General features: G+C 39.5%; 1 protein-coding gene across 2 annotated transcripts in view; it reads right to left on the minus strand.

Moving 5' to 3' along the window:
• GAS7 (growth arrest specific 7) overlaps positions 1-2,733 on the minus strand; it is a 152,974-nt gene extending 150,241 nt beyond the window's left edge. For both annotated transcript variants that reach the window (XM_088133437.1, XM_007429524.3), the window contains exon 1: positions 2,253-2,733. In XM_088133437.1, coding sequence (XP_087989563.1) covers positions 2,253-2,471 — 219 coding nt within the window. In that variant the 5' untranslated portion in view covers positions 2,472-2,733. The remainder of the gene's footprint in view (positions 1-2,252) is intronic.
• Between the last annotated feature and the right edge of the window lie 19,381 nt (positions 2,734-22,114).

Raw genomic sequence — 22,114 nt, forward strand, 5'->3', positions numbered from 1 at the left:
ATTTCATAAATATACCCCATTATTAACAATTACACACTAACAATAATTATCTTTGTTCCCTAGAAAACAATCCAAAATTGCATGATGGCCAATTAAGACCCATCTTGCAGTCAGAACAAGTAATATTACGTCCATTATCATCATCATTGGCTTGTCTAATTTGTCATAGACACCTATCATTTCTTAGCAGTATGTCACATTTTTGATGGCATGTGCATAATTCCCATTCCAACTTAGATGTGAAATCAGTGATGCTGGTTTCCTTAGAAATCCTTGTAGTTTTGAATACTATATATTAAAGTATGATTATGTCAGCAAGTTATGAGCCTGAAACTGTTTTAAAAGGAATATACATACAGGTACAGAACAACATTTGGCAAATCTCCCAGCTGGAATCCAGAGTTAGCAACCCATATCTCATAGAATATCAGTTGCTGGGGAACATGAGTTAGAGAATGCTATGGTACTCCTGTCCTGCTTTTTGGTACTCACAGACATTTGTTTGGCCATTGTGGAAACAGAATCCTGTTTTATACAGAAGCACTTGTTACATTAGACAATCCCCTGCCAAGTTAAAAGCTTTGCCAGCAGCCTTTCAAAGCAATCTGTGAAAATATTATATTCAATAATGCAGATGATGAGATTGGCTCAGTGGTGCTACAGGACCATACTATATTGACACTCAATTATACTTGCACAATTGTACACATTCTAGAATAAAATTGTGTGAGCAGAGCAGTGCTGATACTGATTATTTAAGAAATCCAACTAAAATTTAAAAATGCATGTATTTTAATTAGATTATGACCTACAGCACTTAATGTAAGTTTAAATAGGAATATCTCACCACTCTCCCTTAGCTCAGTGAAGTGGTCTGTCAGAAGTTAATCATACATAAATATTGCAGTCTTCCAACGGAAGCTTAGAAAGAGTGAATGTATCACTTGTGCATATTAATCTCTGTATATGCATGTTTGAGTGTATTTCTGTTGATCATACTAATGTCATGACCACAAGAAGGCAACATGAGCAACCCAGGAACAAGTACCCATTTAAAAAAAGCAGCAGCTGGCTGCACAGCACCATGTGTGTATTACATGTATGTATGACAACTGATAACAGGGCAAAGCAATTCTCTGATTGCACCTTTGCACACCAAGGCCCATTTTCATGGGAATACAAACTGCTGCCTTATAAAATCAGATCAATTGTCTTCTAAGCTAAAGGGTAACAGATCTCCAAGGCTTCAAATAAAAGTCTTTCCTGGACCTACCCTGAGGTGCCAGCACTGAACACATGCTCTGCCACTCGCCCTTTTCCTCTTGGGGGAGAGGGAGTTGTTATCCCCAAACATCTGAAGCAGGATGGAGCAACCCTCTGACTCAGGATAAGGCAGTCTATCTTCCTGTGCAGGAGGGGAAGTTACTCACTGTCATGGGCTGAAATGAGCCTTTAGCAGTTTCAAAAGCTCCTACATGGGGAAGGGGGTGGGGGAAAAGGGAACCCTTCATGCACGTTTGGAACTCACTATGCAGCGTGGAAAAATGAGGCTCTACCACAAAGTGGAACAGGACGTGGCAGTCTTTCTACATGCTGGAGAATATCTGTGACGGTTGCCCGTCTGCTTGTCATCCTTGGGAAAACAACCCATCAGTCATAACCACGAAAAGGCATTCTGGTTTTTAACCTGAAGTACCTCCCAGCATGCCTTGTACAGCCTCCCACCACAGCTCTCCCCACACCCGCTCCGCACAGGGGAGCAGCCCACGCGCCATCTCGCCTCCCCAGGAGATCCTGCCATCCAGCCAGGCTTCCAAGGAGTCCAGCCCCGCCCCTCACGCTCAACAGGCTTCAGCCCCCTCCGCGAATCTTCAGCACTTCCGAGCGCGGCCAGACGCAACAAAAACCCTACTCCGCAAGGGATGCCTGCTCTGCTGCAGCTGACAGAACCGCCCCGAATATTCCCCAGCCAGCGTGTAGGAGGGCCAAGAAGAGCCACGCACAGATACGGCAGCGGCGCCCCACACCAACGGCAGGGAGCAAACTTCGCAAGACTTCAGCTGAGAGCCAGGCACCCGACCCCCGCAGGAGAATGACGCCCCCCGCCGCCCCAGCGACAGGCTCCCCTCAACGAGGTTTTGAAGCTTGGATGTTGGTATATCCAAGACCTACCCCTGGTCGCTCCACTAGGGCCACCCAAAGGTGAGCCCGCCAGTGGCTGGTCTGCCCCTCCTTCCCCCTTCTTCTCTCACCTCAATTAGTTGGACATAGCTGGCCGGGAACCAGCCCCTCAGTCCTTCGGCCGTCTCCCCTTCCCACCAACCGCCGTCGGGCCCCGCCTGGAGGACGGTGAGCAGCTCCCCCGCAGCGAACCGCAGCCCGTGTCGATGTCGCTCCCCGGAGAAGGGGTAGAGGGTTCTGCAGCGCGCCCCCAGCACAGGCACCCCCCGCTCCTGCCCGGGTGGTGGCATCACACAGCAGCCCAGCGACTTGCCCAAGAAACTCGGCTCGAGCCGCCACAGGTGCCGAGCTGATCGCCTCTGGCTGCCGGGAGTCCGCTGCTTCCCTCTCGACTCTCCCCTGTCAGCCCAACTGGCGGATTGGCCGCCGCGCTTCCCCGCGCCGCCCCCTGGGACAGGCGGACCGCGGCTCCGCGCCCGCCCTCATACACTCACCCACACACACCGGAGCCAAAGCGGGCCCTCCCCTCTGCGTTCGGCTGAGATTGCAGGCGGGGGGAGGCGAGGAGGACGGGGGCGAGATGCGGCGGATCAGGAGCGCCTTCTCGCCCCCGCAAGTTTCACCTCCCCGCCCCCCGAAGCAGAAAGGGGTTTACATTTCATCAAAAGCGACCTGGCGTCGGGCTCATAGTAAAACGCTCTAGAGGCAATCTATGCATCAACGGGGTTTTAAGCGACGTATGTGAATTCAGCCAACACGTGTTTGGTACAGGTGCGCCATAGAGAGGTGGGCAAAGCCTGGTGCCTATCAATTCAGTTCGGTTTTATTGCCAGCCATATGCTCCAGCAAAAAAAGCAAAATTATCCTCCCTTTCCTTCAAATTGTTTAATTAATGTAGAGTCAGCATAAATCAGCAATAAAGCCACTGGTTGCCCTCATTCAACAGCAAGACACCTGTATAAAATTGTTATATTCTACCAGAGAGAAAAGCTAAAATATCATTAAAACATCTTTGTATGTTTTAATGATATTTTAGCTTTTCCCTCTGGTAGTTGGTGGCTAAGAAATGCTGGACATATCACCACCACAACAGCAAATGGAAGTTGTTGATTAAGGATAATGTATTTATTTAGGGACAGATTATTCGACTTTGACCTGATGGCACATAATCAATCAATTTGTTTAAATAATTTATATGGCTGTCCATCTCACAACAGTGACAGTTTTCATTGGTCCACACTACAGATACTGCAGGTAGCATATATTGGCCCATGACAAACAAAATAAGCTAATTAACACTGAAATACAAAAATATATCTCTGCATCTTAATGTATCAAATATAATTATATTCACAGTATGCTTAACTTTGGTTGTATCTACAATGACAACTGAAAATGATAAATTGTTGACTGACAGAATTTTAATAAAACTTTACTGGTTTGTTTTGGAGCAACTATATTTGCCAGTATTCCATCCATGATCAAAGTCAACACAGATGAGAAATGTGAACATTTGCTTCCCCTTACTTCTGCCTCCAGATGTCCTCCCATGTGTCTCCAAGGGGAATTAAAAAACACAGAGGGAAAGAATGGTGTGACTAGAAGAGCATCATTTTGCAGCTATTCTAGTCTCCCATCTCTGTGACAGGAAGCTAGAATGAAGTGTTAATTTACTTAGAACTTCTGGAGCCCCAGTAGGTGTTCTTAATTGGAGCCCCAATTAAGGTACATTTATCACAAGACATCTTGAGTAAAAACCATGGTTATGGCACTGCAGCTTAATCACAGCTTGACCCAAGGTCCAAAAGCAGACAATACATGAAGTGCAAACACAGTCTTGTTCATTCATACATACAGACAGCGAATTCGGAAAGTATTCAGACCCCCTTCACTTTTTTCAATTTTGTTATGTTGCAGCCTGATACTACAATCATTCAAATTCATTTTTTTCTCATTAATCTACACTCAGTACCCCATAATGACAAAGTGAAAACAGAATTTTAGAAACGTCTGTAAATTTATTTTTTAAAAAACTGAAATATCACATGTACTTAAGTATTCAGACAGTTTACTCAGTACTTTGTTGAAGCAGCTTTGGCAGCAATTACAGCCTTGAGTCTTTTTCGGTATGACATGACAAGCTTTGCACACCTGGATTCTTCTTTGCAAATCCTCAAGCTCAATCAGGTTGGATGGGGACCATCAGTGGACAGCCATTTTCAGGTCTCTCCAGAGATGTTCAATAGGGTTCAAGTCAGGGCTCTGGCTGGGCCACTCTAGGACACTCACAGAGTTGTCCCTAAGCTATTCCTGTGTTGTCTTGGCTGTGTGCTTAGGATCGTTGTCATGTTGGAAGGTGAACCTTCAGCCCAGTCTGAGGTCCTGAGCACTGTGGAACAGGTTTTCATTGAGGATATCTCTGTTGTTTGCTCCATTCAGCTTTCCCTCAACCCTGACCAGTCTCTGCTGCTGAAAAACACCCCCACAGCATGATGCTGCCACCACCATGCTTCACTATTGGGATGGTATTGGGCAGGTGATGAGCAGTGACTGGTTTCCTCCAGACAGAATGTTTAGAATTGAGGCCAAACAGTTCAATCTTGGTTTCATCAGACCAGAGAATCTTGTTCCTCACAGTCAGAATCCTTCAGGTGCTTTTTTGCAAACTCCAAGCGGGCTTTTGTGTTTTACACTGAGGAGAGGCTTCCGTCTAGCCACTCTGCCAGAAAACCCAGATCGATGGAGGGCTGCAGTGGTGGTTGTCCTTCTGAAACTTTGTCCCATCTCCACACAGGATGTCTGGAGCTCAGTCAGAGTGACCAGTGGGTTCTTGGTCATCTCTCTTACTGAGGCTCTTCTCCCCCGATTGCTCAGTTTGGCCAGGCAACCAGCTCTTGGAAGAGTCCTGGTTGTGCCAAACTTCTTCCATTTGAGAATTATGGAGCCCACTGTGCTCTTGGGAACCTTCAGTGCAGCAGAATTTTTTTTGTAGCCTTCCCCAGATCTGTGCCTTGCAATAATCCTGTCTCTGAGCTCTGCAGGCAGTTCCTTTGACCTCCTGGCTTTTGCTCTGATGCAGTATGCATTGTCAGCTGTGAGGCCTTCTATAGAGAGGTATATGCCTTTCCAAACCATGTCCAATCAATTTAATTTACCACAGGTGGACTCCAATCAAGGTGTAGAAACAGCTCAGCAACTATCAAGAGGCACCTGAGCTAAATTTCACGTGTTGTTTGCAAAGGGTCTGAATACTTATGCCAATGTGATATTTCAGTTTTTCCTTTTTCATACATTTGCAAACATTTCTAAAGTTCTGTTTTCACTTTGTCATTATGGGGTACTGAGTGTACATTAATGAGAAAAAAAAAGAATTTGAATGATTGTAGCATCAGGCTGCAACATAACAAAATTGAAAAAAATGAAAGGGGTCTGAATACTTTCCGAATGCATTGTACATACATACATATGTATATGGTCTTTTTTGAAAAAATGGGGAATTGAGCCAGCATTGATGAAATTGTGAGACCAGTTTCTATGACCACTGAATTTTACTCATTTGTCCAAGTTTACCTAACTCAGTGCTGTAGTGTACATGTGGATAGTGACAATCACCCTGATGGCATGCAAGCCACCCAAATTACCAACAGTTGCATTAAGGCAAGAAATTAAGCCATACGTTTAGTGGGATCTGGGCTATCAATAGGTAAGATCTGGGGCCCTCAGTGGGAAGAATGTTTTAAGTTGGAACTGTGAATTGCATGCTTTTAGAGGGAGGTTACTTTTTTTTTTTTTTTAGCTGATCAGGTTTGACCAGACAAAGCCAGAACGCTGTCCAAACCTGCTGCCATTCCATGGGTCAAAGTGAGGGGCAAAGTCTGGATTGAGTGGCATTAGTACAAATAGTGGAAACCCTGTCATAACTTGGTCTTGCTTTGCTTGGGGAAGCCAGGAATAAAGCCCAGAGTGAGTTCTGAAGATGGCTAAACCCCCAAGGGTCTAAGCCATCTCTCATAACCATCCACCAATCACAGCAGTGATTGACTGACAGATGGTTTTCCATTGGCTGGTGACTTCCAGCATGGCATTTAGTAGTAGTACATCTGTGCCTCTATAGAAGTGTATGTGTATGTTTTAGAGAAGTTCAGTATTAAATTTTTCAACTTTCTAAATGGAAAAAAAATAGTAAGAAAAAAGCTAAATATGACCAATCTATAGGCAATGGCACAGCACAGATAAAAGTAAACATAAATCAAAAAAGCATGATGAAATTTACATATCTTTTATACTTCTTGCTCATCCCAAACCCGAATGAAATTATTAGTTTTATAAATATATACTTTTGTTTCCTTAACAAAGTCTGCTAGTAGGTATACCCCACCGCCCCTACCAAAGAGCTGCTTGATTTAGCCCTGTAGAAGTGAAGTTACTATTCTTGAGATGCTTGAAATGAAAATATTGGTGTGCTTTTGCTTTGAAGCTTTATAATAATGATAGGCCTTTATGACTCTGAATTAGATAAATTGAACTGAGGAAATGCATAGCTAAACTGTAAGGAGATGGGAAATCAATTTCTGTATTCTTGATATTGGGTTTTTAAGTTTTGCATTGTTATTGCAGGCCTTCAAGATGTAAATCCTAATTTACCAGTTGTCATTATCCTGTTGCATGCATTTTAAGGAGCCAAAGATGCAGCTGAATGACTGAAGTGTGAAGCAAAATCTTAAACAAAAGAGGACTTTTGGTTAATTTGGGCCATGCATGTTTTATTTCATGTTTGATAAATTTTATGGTCTGTGGTTTTAAAAGTCAGTATCTTGCACATCTCATTCCAATCTAGGCCCAAGGACCACATTAGGCAGAGATCAATTTCAGTTAAATGTGCATACTTTCTCCAAAAGACAGAGAAGGTGAAAGCCATAAACTGCTGAACAGAAAACTACTTGACAAGAGAGCAGCAGAGTATAAGAGCAATTGGGATGTAAAAAACAAAAACAAAACTGCCCTCCAATTTATGTGTTTGTAACAACTGTCACTATTGTGGGTATTTTCTGTTGTATTAATAGTTTTGGGAGTAATTTACCAAAGTACTACCATATATACTTAATTGTTTAAGCAGGAGCTTTCTGGACAGATTAAACGATTAACTTCCTTTTAATTTCAGTTGACTCAAAGTAACTGCTGGTTGTCTCACTCTCATTATTCAGGACCAGTAGGAAAAATGTGTTTTTACAGAAAAGTACAGTATATGTTCCTAAGGATATCAGCAAGGGAGCCCTTCTGGATAAGGCCAAAGGCTCTTCTACTCCAGTAACCTGTTTGCTGCAGCAGCTTTCTAAGTTCATTGAAGATACCCACAATAGCCTTTTTTTTTTCCTGCACCTTTCCCAGCTCTGTAATATCCTTCCTGAAAACAGGTTATTTGTATTTCTGCAGAATTCCAAGTGTAAACTCAATTCCAATTTGTTTTATAACATCATTGTGATATTGGCAGTTCCATTTCCAAACTCTGATGAACTAGAGGTTCAAAGTTGCCCCACAATGTATTCACTGATCTGGTCACAAAGCACAGCTCCTTGTTAATCATTGCCAGTTGAGATCTGTTCTCTATATTTGGGAAGTTGGATACTTTGCTTCATTGTGGATCATTCTGCAGATACATCCATTGACTCTCATTTGTCATTTTGTTACCCAGTCAACCAGTTGGTAGACATTCCTTTGGAGTTATTCACAGCCTGCTTGAGTTTTAACTCTTTAATAATTTAGTATCACCTGCAAGCTCTGCTATTTTATTGTACACACTAAATCCAGGCCATTTGTGAAAAAAATTAAATAGCACTGATTCTCTTTCACACATCTCATTATTCTACAATTCTATATTACATTAATTTACCTGGAGGAAGTAAACAAATTAGCTTATAATTTCCTGAATTTTTTTTTAAATAAATCAGTGGTTATATTCCAATTTGGTACCAAGAACAGGCTTAAAATAGCTTATTAGTGATGGAGTTTCAAACCTTGTATGTTTTCTGTAGCACTGGTAAGAAAAGACAGGCAATTCTTGCCACAATGTGCCATTTTGCAAAGGATCAGGCAGAGTTTGCCTTTTACAGCTTCCCATTAGTATTTCTCTGAGATTAACATTTCTTCTTTTCATAGCCCCACCTCCCCCCACTGTTAAGGAATTCTAGGTAAGAAGTTGGATCTGGGATATCAGGCACTCTTGCAAGGCTTTGCCCAAAAGATTCTGTTGCCTGGAGCGAAAACCACTTCCCTGTTTTGTTCCATTGATAAAAACTGACTAGATAAGCAACTGAATACTAAGACACAGTCCTCCAGTGCAGCTCAGAGCAGCAGGCTAGTTTAGGGAGCCAAAGCCTTGTAGCCATGCAGATCTGTGACTCTGTCCTTGAACACCTTCTCTCCATTCGTATCCGTACCCTGCCCCTCTAGCATCTGGCTGTTGAGGCCACTGCCTCACATTACCTAATGTTAGACTTGGCCTTACTTCATCTCAGGATGAATATCATGGAACCACTTCCACTGCCCCCTTTCCATTCCTTCTTGGTGTTCTTGCCATGCCAATCCTTTCTCTGTGTCTTGCTGCTCCTGCTTTTGCCCTGTGATCTCCTATTTTGCCTTGTGATTACCTTTAGCTCTCTTCCTTTGACCTTTTCATCTTCACCAGCTTCTGCATTCTCTTTGTTTCTTCTTCAGGTTTAATTTCTCCCATCTCCTTTCTATAATTGCATTTGCCAAGGATCTGAAAAGGAATGTTCCAGTGTCTTTGGCATGTGGGATTTGTTGTATGGCTTTTCTCTTGGGACAATCGTTTATTAAAATGAGGGGTGACCTTCCAGAAATCTGTTTTTCCTTGAGCTGCAAGAGAGAGACCAACCCAAAATCATCCAATAAGTTTGCAAGGCTGAGAGTGGACTCAAAACTGGATCTCCCCAGTCCTGGAACAGCACCTCAACCACAATAGACTGAATCTCATTTTAATCACTAGACCACAGTCACTAATTGTGAAATGCTGGGCTCTCTTATCCAATTTCCTTCTGACCCAGGGCTGGGTTGACTTCTGAGTATGAATGTCTCTATGTTGAATTTCCCCACTTCCTTTCTATAGCTGAAGCACTTTCAAGACAGCAGCAGACACAGTGTCCAGGTGTACAGCTCTGCTGAATTTCCATATCTTGTCCTCACTGGTTCTCTTGGGAGCCTATCATGAACCAACAATTTGTGACTGATTAAGAAATGCTACAGGATGCCCCTGGCAGTTTATCTTCCAGTGAAATCTTCCAAACCAATTCCTGGTTCATATGCAAAGCATCCTGAAAGCACTTTAATTTCAACATGCTTTCCCCCAGATTGACCTCATCATTTCTGGATGAGACATTGCACTGAGGTTATAGGCCAGAGTTAGCCAATAGCTGTAGGCTGCTAACTTTTGTCCTACCCCAAACTTCTAGCACTGTGTGCATATGCAGAAAGAGGAGAAAATGCTTATTTTCACCTTTATACTATGGCAGCCAGCCTGGTGAAGTATTCCAGGACATCTTACAAGCCTCTATTTCCCCCCTTTTATTCAAAAATTTCAACTACTTTCCCCTGAAGCTGGATTAGAAATGGGAGATGTGGCAGGTAGCACAATATATGCTCATTATATAGGATAGCTTACTTTGTTCCATATCTGGGGCAAGCTGGAGAAACATGAAAGACCTAGTTGTGTTAAGGATCTACATTCTGTAGAATTTTACAGCATATTATACTTTGGTTGGTGCTGGGATTTTGTGATGGGTAGAAATGTGGTTAGCTTCCAAATCACATTAAAATCCCTGTCTGATCAACAATATGGTATATGCCTGTAGAACTGGGCAGGATATAAATGTTCATAAATAAGTATATGCAATTAAACTCATGTAAGAACTTCTGTGTTACATCTAACAAGGTCGTCATCAAGTGGTCAGAAGGTGATTATTAGTGTCTGCACCTTCTGTATTTTATTGTCTTCTAACTTAACAAAAACTACAGAAGGTTATGTCTTAATATATTTGTTAGTTTTCTGATGCTGCAAGACTTATTTGCTTGTTGAAGTTATTTTACATATTGGACTCCACCTATATTATGACTTCAATCTCCATCAAAACATCATTTTGCCTGCAGTTCAGCAAATGCCATTTGCCAGTGTCTTTCACCTATTCAATCCACCATGACTTTCTTCTGTACGCTCTGCCTTCTGTGTGGCCAAGTTTCACTTTGTCTGTTTGAGTAAAGGAACATAAGGAGAGTTGCACTGAATATTATGTTGGTTTGCTAGGCCCATCCATTCTGCTGCCACAGCGGCCAATGAGATGGTAATGGAAATTTCACAAGCAGGAAAAGATGAGAGCGGCACTGTTTTTTTTCCTGTTTGTGTGTGTTCCTCAGTCAGCTGCTATGGAGATGCTTGTTGTCATTTGATAATGGAAGTAAGATACAGTGGACATCAATACTAGCAGTTGATACCCTTGATTAATTTGCTTAATCTCCTTTGAAGTTGGTGGCCAATATTGCTCTTATGTAGGGAATTTGAGAAATTAGCTGTGATTTACTGAGTGAAGTATTTACTATTGTCTATCACACAGTTCATACCATTTAGTATTTTGAATGAAAAAAATACTAAATGAAAAATAAACTTATCCCTATCCACTTTTTCCACTCCATGCATAATTTATATCATTCTATCATTTTCCCCATTTCTCAATTTTTTTTTCTAAATAAAAAGCTCTAGATACTTTAATCAAAGGCCTCATTGCCTATGCCCTTGATAATTTTGGGTATCCTCTTCTGCATTTTCCTCTGATCTACCATATTCTTTTTGGAGTGTTGTGACATGTAGAATTGTACATGGCATTCTATGAATGATTGCACTATGGATTTGTACAAATATGTGACAGGGCTGACAGTTTTAATTGCAGTTCTTTTTATGATCATTTGAGTTTGGAATTACCTGCTATTCCTACAGAAGGTGCAGACCTGGGGTGGACAGTGTTGAGGAGTCAAGGCACAGCCTCCTGACTTTCTGAAATGTTATAACTGTCCATCTGGTGATGCTGTATCACTGGAAGGGGCTTATTAACTTTAAGGAGGGAGGGATCTAGGTTGAATTTAAGAATGAGGGTGATAGCAAGAGGTTTCTAGAGGCAAAGTGCTCCCCATTCTTAAAACAACTTCAAAATCTGGAAAATGATCCATTTTCAATCTTTTTTTCTCTTTTGGTGGGGTAAAGGTATGGATGGGAGCAGAGGTGAAAAGGTGTAAAAACATGGCTATGCCAGATGGCCTGGGGGCCCTTGCATTGTGGGAACTCACTGCTGGAATGTTTGGTACTGCTCCCCCCATCATCTTGAATTGTGTACTGGCTTTTATAGAATTGTTATTTGTGATTTTAATTGGGGGATATTTATATTTTTATTGTTTTTATTGTCTTGGTTTTTAATTGTAAGCTGCCCAGAGTCACCCTCTGGGGAAAATGGGCAGCATATAAATTTAATAATAAATAAAAAATAAAAAAATAAAAAATAACTCTACCCTAACTCCCCAAAATGAGCATTTGGGGTGTTTGGGGATCTTTTTTGACTTTTTTTTTTTTGTAAATTTTGGATGGGATGGCACCAGGAGGCTTCCCAGAGGCAAATAGCTTTCATTCCCATCCTTTAAAAAAAAAAAAAACACCCTTAAATTACATTGCCAAAATTTGGTCAATTGCCATTAGATTTAGGAATTGTGGTCTTAGACTATTGGGGGGTGGGGGGTTGCCTGCAGAATGCTTCCCTCTGTAGTATAGATCTAACTTCCCTTTCTAGGAAGGGAGTTGTCATCAGCTCAGATTTTACATACACATATACCTCCATGTGTATATATGTATTAACTGGTTTTACATCAATGTGTTTTGTTTTACATATACTTTCTTATGTATTATGTGGTATTACAATACATACTCCCCTCATTGGGAGATAATTTTCTGGAATTAATTATCTTATTCTGTGGATGTGTCTGCTATGTCCCCTCAATATTTATATACTATATGCAAGTTTATTACACTGGGTTTTCCTTTCTTCAAACTAGTGAGGAAAAACAAGTATTATTTTTTTTTCCTAAATGCTAAGTTTCTTATGACGACTTATATTTTTAAATAACTAGATTCCCACACTGCACCAGGTCATATTGCATAATGCTATGATGCCTTATTCAACAAACCATGGTCTGAACCCATCCAGTCTATGTATACCTCAGCCTGTTTTCAGGCTAGACATTCCGGATTCACTAATTTATGGAAGAAACCCATAGGCCACAAGTGAGATGAAGATGCTTGTAAACGTAACAACAGTTTTGCAGAATATGTAGAAAGGTAGAAGTTGAAATAGCACCTTGCATGAGTTTGTATTCAGCTCCATCTGCTGGGATGGGAATGCAGTAAATGAAAATGAAAATGAAAAAAGGTAACTTTAGAATTACATTCCATGTAGAATTATCTTCAAGGAAAAGGAAGTCTTCTATAATTCACTCAGAAAAATCCTTTCCCATAATGCATGGTGGCTACTGCTCTTGTTTTATTCAAAGGATTAGGCACATTCAGATTCAAAAATACCAGTTTTATAACATTAACTATAAAACATCATATTTATAGGCAAAATATTTGATTTCCAAATGTGGGAAGATAAATAACATGATATTGTTATTGCTATTAAATCAGGTTGTAAGTTACCTAGAACTTTGGCAAGGATGAGAAAGGTCTGAAATAAACAAAACCAACAGCAGTTAAAGTTATCCGACAATCTAAACCAGTATATCTAGGAGTTAAACATTCATCCAAGCAAAAAAAAAAAAAGTCCAGAATGAAGCATAATAGAATAGAGGAGCATAACCATCAGCTTTTCCCAAAGACCTCTGAGAGTTCTTGGTATGGTATTGTGAATAAAAAGAAGAGGAAGTAGAGGGAAAGATATTTTACAATGTCGGTGCCACAACAGAAAAGGCACTGCACCTTGTATTATTCCAACAAACTTCTGAAAGTGGAAGAACATGAATAGATGTGTTAATGTGTACAAAGAAGTTATTAAATGAAGGCATTACAAAAACCCAAAGTTTTTCAAATACCCACGTCCCAGGCTATTTAAAGGGAAGAACCAGTACCATAAATCTTCCTGGGAAACAAAAGGCAACCAGGAGAAAATAAAAATATTTCAGTTATCCAAAAGTCTGGTGATATCTTTGGAATCTATTTTGAATCCAAAGTACACATTTCAACTGTGAGATGCATTAATGGTTGCTGCAAAGAAAATGTCAAGTCCTTGGCCACCCCATTTTCACAGAAAGGAAGAGCTTTCCAGAGCTTCTTGATTAAGATGTATTAAAAGACCATAGGATATGGGTACAGAAACCTCAGCAGTTGGATTGTGTCCCTCCTTGAGAATTCAGCGCTCCTTCCCGATTCCTAAGGTGAAGACTTTCTCAGCCAGTTACTCATGGCATTTGTAAGAACGGGGAGGAGGTTGTTTTCTTAACTTACACTGGAGGAATGTCCAGCAGGTTAGAATGTGAATCTTTCTGCTTCTAAACACACCATTATAGTGAATAGTAGATACCTCAGGCCTCTCCCCTCTTGCATCACAATGGCTCTGCTGAAGCTTATAGAAAGCACTTCTAATCAGCTGGATTTGTACAGCATAATACATCACAAGCAACCCAGCCATACTTTAGCCTGGGTTTTGTTGAGCAAACCTTGACCACGGGGTTAAATGAATGCTGACTCAACATCTCCAAATAACAGAGTTTCCCCCTCATTTTATCTGGATTAAATTTCAGTTTGTCTATGTCTTCCATTGTTATCAGTATTAGTTCAGTGTTATTAGACACAGGAGAGTTGTTCAAATCAGAGTTGTTTTATCAATAAACTCACAATTATCCTTATACTATTTTAAAACAGCCTTCCCCAACCAGATCCCCTTCAGATGTGTTGGACTATAACTTTCATCATCTTTGCCACCTCAGGTGTAGCAATTAAACACTACTGGAGGACATCAGGTTGTGGAAGAGTGACTTTCCATGTAGTACTCAAGCTTATGTCCCTTTTCAAATTCCTGCTCTAAGTTGCCCCCAGTTTTATTCTGACTGTGGCTTCCACCACTGAGGAAACTTGAATTTTCTCACACTGATAGCTAAACACAATCTTCAAGGTAGGGTGATTTTGTTCAGAAAAAAAAAATGCAAGGGGACAGCATTCTCCCCAGTACCTCACAAGACCATTATCCTTATCAAAACTCCGATCAGTGATTTTGAAGTAGTAATAACAAAACACTGAGATGCATTATAAATGTGTGGTAGGACATGGAACTGAATCTTCCCAGAAGATCTTAACATGTTCACAAATTAGTTTTTCACACACATTCATGTCTTAAACCATCATCATATAAAAAGTATTGACTTATTTTGGGGTACTCTGATGCACTTATAAAGACTAATACTACTTTTTAAAAACACTAAAACTGCAATTCGGTATGTGTGATAATACAAAGAACATCATACTAGCTGCTTGTTGTATATTGGAATTTCATAATGAGGTTTCTCTTTTATTTGTGCAAAACTGCGTGTGGCAGATTTCTGTGGTCTAGATGTATAGACATGTACTTGTATCTATATGACATAGCCATTTCAGTATTTGTCTCTGAATGGTGTCTCTGTTCAGCAGCCATCTGTATATAAAGCTGGTATTCTCTAAGCATGACTCATTCAGTGAAAATCTCTACAATTAAATATAAAATGCCATATTTATAAAACGATAAAAAAATGAGGCCCTAATTCCTTAAACCCAAGAAATTCAGAATAAATACTGTCATGAAAACTTTAATCCTTCAACATTTGCATTTGGTAATGGGTGAATAAGAAATCCTGCCTAACAGATCTGCTTATATACTGATCTAGGACTTGAACGCATCATTAGTATTTGCAACGGCTGTTAAACTCACTTTTAGTTCCTTGATAGGAGCTGATATTGTACAGAGTATTCCTTTGGGTTTTCTCCTTTAGCCAATGCCCCCACTTTAATGCTTCCGGCTTCCTTCTTTCTCAGTGACCATATCTTGGTCATTTTTATTTTGTGTAGTGCTAATTTATGAGATTTGACTTGTCCCTAAGATCATCCAAATCTGATTGTTTTTGCATTAATAACATGTCTGCATTAATATTGACTCATTCTCAACATACAACAAATAAAAACATTTCCAGATAGGTTTTTTTTTTCAGCTTAGTTTTCATTGATCCTAATCAAACATCCCTGGGAATTATATTTCAATAAAGCACAAAGTGGCCCACAAACAGCATAGTTTACAAAAAATGCAGCTTCCAAAGTTGCCTGGAAAAAATTGCCATGTAAATAGCTCATTGTTTAACACCAGTAAGTTATGTTCCAATGAGTAAATATGAGTGAAATTACTTTAAGACAAATGGCTATTTCTAGAGATGGGTACACCTGATTTTCATTTTCTACTGTCTCCTAAATTCCTAATCCCATATTTTTTTTTATTTGATTTTTTAAAAATCTTAAATGAAAACTGTTCCTTTGTATTTTCCCTTTCCTTTTAGTATTCTCCCTGAATGTGAGAAGATATAGATATTGGTCTTTGAGTTGTAGAATTCTTCAGCTGGCCAGATCATTGTGCATAATTCTGTTCATGTGGTCATTCATTTAAATGAGTAAAGAGCTTCATGTTACTATAGTTCAACCTTGCATACAAATCACCTCCAGTGACTATATAAGCTTGTAGATACATTTCTGGGCAGTGTTTAATATATCATTCGGTTTGAGTTTGCAGATGTTGAGAAGGAAAATATAACCTGATGCATCACAGAAAAGAATACTGATAATGTCAGTGATATTAATATAACTGTTATTATCATGAGTATTTTACTGTAATAGTAATTGTTAAAATAAATGAAAATATGGGACATACATTTAATAAATGTAATTTGTGCTTTAAAAAACAATACTGCTATCTCCAATTGCAGAACTCTAATAAGCATGCCTTTCTGAGGTCAAAACATGATTTATGTATAAATACGTTTCTCTGTGTGTGTGTGTGTGTGACGGAGAGAGAGAAGTAGAACAAAGGATTTCACTTCATTCCTGTGTAATGTCTAACATAGCCTTGGGCAAGTAGTTTTATGATGGGATGGTGGATAAAAAGGGCACAGCAGTAGTAAATGGGAATGGTGAGTTCTCAGTACTATACAATATGTGGGATTTATAAAATAATATGTGGGATTTTATAATGTGATAATATGATCTTATACCATAAAAAGTGGGGGACGCGGTGACGCAGCAGCTTAATGACACTGAAAGTTGCTGGCCAGAAATGGTCGACACTTCAGCGGTTCGAGCCCAGCTCCGCGCAGCAGAGTGAGCTCCTGCTTCCTCCCCAGCTTCTGTCAACCCAGCAGCTCGAAAACTTACGTGAGTAGATAAATGGGTACTCTCACCCCGGTGGGAGGAAAATGCTGGCGGCGCTTGCATGGGAGACGGGGAGCAGATGCCGGTAACCCAGAAGCCGTGCACGCCTGAAAAAGGCGCGAAGCAATGGAAACCCCGCCTCCTGTGCTCGCTAGCTGGGCTCTGCTCTAGGAAGGAGGCACTGGCAAACCACTTCTGAAACACCTTGCCTTGAAAACTGCAGGGACTCGTCCAGGCAGTCGCTGCAGAATCAGTAACAATTGAGTGCGGATAAAAAAAAAAAAACCCATAAAAAGTATTCTGCATATTATGCCAAGCTATATTGCTCCTGACCCATGTTAAATGGCCTTTGAAACCAGTGGAAATATCCCCTCACAGTAAAGTTTTTATTGGGAGTGTCCAGAGAAACACCTCAACTTACAAAGGTAGCCACAGAGTAATATTACGTTTTGGATGTTTAACTCTGTGCTTCTCCTGAAATCATCTACCCAGATAGGTTTTTAATATTTAGCCCATTCTCTGATAAGATTTGATTGTACTGTTGCTTTATTTAGGTTACCCTTGTTTCCCTAAACTTTAAAAAATGTTAAATTATTTAAAATATGCCTATAATTGCCTACAAATATGCCTTCAAGGAGTTGTTATTGTTATAATCATGCTCGTAATCAACAACACACAGGCTATAAATCACATTTTTAAAAACCTAAACATGTAAATAAAATATAGATGTTCCCAAATGCACACATCCGTTTACCTAGTAATTAATCCTCAATGAGCTGTTAGTTGTAAGCACAACTGCTTAGGGATGGAATGCAGGATAGCTAACCTGATTTACTAGCTGATTAGGGTTTTTCACCTAGACATTTCACTAGAGGCCTCTGTATTTAACCTTTCCTTGTAATTGGATAGCAGAAAGCATTATAAACATTTAAAAATTAATATTCAGTCTATACTTTTAAATCCAAGTATGATATATCCTTCCTATTAAATAAATATTAGCAGCCTTCAGAGCACCATCAGTTGGGGGGGGGGGGTTGGGTTTTTTGTTTTTGCTTTTTTTTTTTTTGGTCATATGTTTACTTTGATTTTTGGCTTGGGTGCTCAGTGTCCTATGATGGCCTGGAAAAGTTACAATTTCTGTATTAAGTTTGTTGCCCATATTCCCATAGGATTTTCCACCATTATGGGTTTTTTTAAAAAAATTCAAATATGTTTTCATAGGTTTCCAATTTCTGATGTGATATTAAAAAGTCAGGACAGAAATCTGTTGCAGTATATATTTCTCTCCAAGGGAATTGGAGTCAATTCCCTTGGTCAGGGAATTCTCCAAGGGAATATATTCCCTGACCAAGGGAAAAAAAAGAAACTCTACCTGGGATGGAATCACTAGCTGTTACCAGCCTTACCTTATTCTTCAGATTTCTGTACAAAAATAAGTTTAATTGTTAAAGATAATGTAGGTAATAGAATAGAAAAAGAATGAAAAACAGGTACCTCCACTCTTTTTCCTGATATAACACCAAGACTCATGCACAGGTGATTTGGGGTAGGGGTTTGCTGACACTACAGCTAGTGAAATTGCCTGCTATTATTTCCCTGGCTCAGAGGTATGGCAAAAAGAGGAACAATAGGTTAACTGGTAGAATAAGAAGGAGAAAAAGATATGCAATGGAGACATTTATCTGAGGTATACACAATCCATTTCTTTGTTTTGTCTTCCTGGGGTGGGGATCCAGAATCCAGAATCCAGCTGGAATATGCAAAAACTTTGGGTTAGAATACATCTTTACGTATGGGATTCTGCTGTGATACTTATTTTTGGCTAGAGAAACCACTACAGTGTTTGTGTACTCTGTGTTGCTACTTGCACTACAGTACAAAAACACAAACTTCTTTTAGGGCACTACTTTTTTCTTAGGGAGTATGAAACCAGACCATTGTACAGGTGTGCAGGCCTTTCGTACACAAAATACTTTGAGGGAAAAACAGAATCAAATTTTAAAGTGTGATTAAAGCATTCTTTGCTATGTTAATTATCGCAAATAATGAAAGGTTAAAGATACAGCATGTTTTTGTGGAAAATATCTGCCAAAGTGCTACTGCCAAATATTTCCGTGAGAGCACAGTTCTTTCTTGTTTCACCTATATTCCCCAGGGAATATCACCTAGAAGAAACCACTTGAAAAATGGATAAGAAGCAACAATGTCAGGGGCTGTACTGTAGAAAAAAGCACTAGTTTACTAAAGCAGAACCTAAACTCAAGCAAGAAAAGTAGACAGATCGGTATAATTGGATAATGAAAACTTGTTAAGTAAAACTGTTTTCAAATACAGAAGAATCAAGGATCTGTCTTTTCTGGTGACAAGATAATTAGGCATCTCCCCACTTTGTACATCATAAAGCTTAATTCACACATGCAAACACTAAATTCTGCCTGGAAAATAACAGCTAGGAGTACCTGGGTACAGCTTCCTGCAGGACCTTGGCAATTAAAAACACTTTATGATTTTCAGCTCCCATGATGAAGACTGTACAAATGGCTTGCCATATGCATCTGCTAACATGCTATAATATTTCAAGCAACTACCCAAGCAGATGCATACAAGCAAAATTGCCTTCTTGGTTTTCTCTTCAGCATTTTGTCTCTTGGACGGCATCATTAATCTCACCCTGGAACTGAACAAGACCCACCCCATCTTTTTTTGTGTGTTCAAAAGGCTTGCTTTTTGTGGTACATTTGGCTGTTCTGTTATCTCTATGCTCCAATGCAATCCCATTTGCTTTGCCACAATAAAGGGTTCAGATACTAGGCTTTGGAAGAGATGTCCTTTTACATTTTCCTTGGGATGATTCATTGGAAAGCTTCTGCTCATCATATAAACTACATGGGGATAAGAAAAGAGGAGTGGGGAGTTGCTCCAGAGAAGCTTGGACAATGACGACAGAGTTTTTTGTCCTCCCTTGTCTATCACAAGTAACCCCTAAGAATTTCCTCCATAAGAATCTTGGTGTAGTGAGCCTTCTCTGTATGCCAGAGGCTGGGATTAGGAGATCCTCAAGGATAAAGGGACACTGCAGGGTTATAGAGTGAGATTCAGTGGCCTTTGTTTTAAAAAAAATATATATGAGAATGTCACAGTTGCGCACATTCAATTGCATTTGTCAGCTCTTGTTCATACAATTGGGAAACAAGGTTAATCTGTTCCAGAGCTGTCTGCATCTCTTTGAGCTTGTTGTTCTTATTCAACACCATCAGCGCTGTTCCAGATTATTATTGCCTCTTACGCCATCCTAAAATATTTAAACTGAAATTGCTAGTCATTTTCTTAATTAGGGGACAAAGATGTGGCCAGAGAGGGGAGATGGTTATAAACTGACTTTTAATAAAGTGAAAAAAATTATATTTCAAGTTTTAGCTGGATGTTTAACATACTTTTTCTATTGTATTGAAATGCTATGTTTAGAAATGAGGCCGTAAGGTTTTCATTCATATATATATAAAAGAATAAAAATCTTTTTAATTCTTAAAAAGAATTAAAGAATTAAGAAATCTTTAATTTTTATTAAAGATTTTTAAAAAGGAAGATAAAAACTAATACAACTAATATAAATTAAGAAAAAGAAAAGAAAAAAATCAAAGAGAAAGCTAAAAGTGGAGTCCTTGGGGTTCTCTGAGCTTGCAAACATTTCATTACCCGGCTAGGTAACATCTTCAGTGCTAAAATGGGATGGTGTTTGCTCTCTATTTATGTGCTGTGCCCTGCCTTGCCAGTGCTAGTAAGGGTGGGGGTTTTTTTGTTTTGCTCCTCTGGTAGTTCTTTGATTGGCATAGGTTTGCTGCTTGATTGTGTGCCTGGTGGTAACCTTTGCTTATCTGGGTGATGACTGCTGGGGATGATTGCTGGTGAGGCGATCTTCTAGTCTTTTGTCTCTTTTGATTAGTATGTGGATGCTGTTTATCTCTATGTGTCTGTTGATTGCTGCTTTGTCTGAATACCAAGCTTCCAAGAATTCTCTCGCATATTTGGATTTAGCTTGTTCTAAAATGCTGACAGTTTCCCAGTTAAAACTATGGTTGAGTCTGTCCATGTGTTGTGAGATTAAGGAGTTTTCATCAGGTCTTCTGACTGCTAGTTGGTGCACCAGGCACACAATCAAGCAGCAAACCTATGCCAATCAAAGAACTATCAGAGGAGCAAAACAAAAACCCCACCCCCATCAGCACTGGCAAGGCGGGCCACAGTACATAAATAGAGAGCAAACCCCATCCCATTTTAGCACTGAAGATGTTACCTAGCCGGGTAATGAAACGTTTGCAAGAAAAGAACCAAGTTCAGAGAACCCCAAGGACCCCACAGTTCAACCCTGAATTACACATATTCACCTCTATTAGTAAAGCTAAAAGTGCAAGAATGGAAAATAAAGTAAAATACGAAAGAAAGAAAAAAGATACAAAGAAGTACAGTAGCTTCCAATCTTCTTTACAGCAGTTATAAGTTCAATTATAAATTTGCCTCTTACTCTATGGTTACAACGTAACTCTTTTCTTTCTATAATCTATCCTCTCTAATCATCAAACCATAAATCATAAGTTCATTTTTTTTCTGTTTTACGCAAAAAGTCCATAAGGGGTTTCCAGTCAGCAATAAACATAATTTATTTAAACATAAATTAATTTAGCCATCTCAGCCAGTTCCATCATCTTCACCAACCATTCCTCCATTGCAGGTAGTGCTGAATCTTTCCATCTTTGTGCATACAATAATCTCACTGCAGTTACCATGTACAAAAACAAAGTTCCATAACTTTTTTCCAACTTTTTGTCCATTCATTCCCCTCCCCCCAATTAGTCTCAATTGTATATTAATCTTTAAAATCAGTGTGTGTATTTGAATCCAGAATCTTCTAGCTTTTTTACAAGTCCACCAAACATGATAAAATGTGCCTTCTTGTTGTTCACATTTTCAACATAAATTTGAAGTGCCTTTATACATTCCAGACAATTTCTTTGGTGACATATACCAATGGTATGTCATTTTATAAAAATTCTCTTTAAGTTTATAATATAGTGAAATTTCAGTCCTTTCAGCCACATATTTTCCCATTGTTCCATCTGTATATTATAACCAATTTTTAGTCCACTTTATCATACATTCTTTCATTTGTTCTTCTGTTTTAATTTTCAATAAAAGTTTATCCACTTAGCAATTACATGTCCATCATTTGTACACAATTCTATTTCAAACTCAGTCTTACAATGTTCAGAATTATAATACTTTTGTCTACTTTAAAATTTTCTAATAATTGTAAATAAGAGAACCATTGACAACTACAGTGGAACCTCGGTTTACAAACTTAATTTGTTCCATGACTCTGGTCGCACCCCGAATTGGTCGCAACCCGAAGGAAATTTCCCCATAAAGGTTCAATGTAATTACCGTTAA

The sequence above is a fragment of the Python bivittatus genome, unplaced genomic scaffold (genome assembly GCF_059951505.1).
Source record: "Python bivittatus isolate LINGU-HERP-01145 unplaced genomic scaffold, Pbiv_v1 ctg000080_np1212, whole genome shotgun sequence".
NCBI classification, from domain to species: Eukaryota; Metazoa; Chordata; class Lepidosauria; order Squamata; family Pythonidae; genus Python; species Python bivittatus.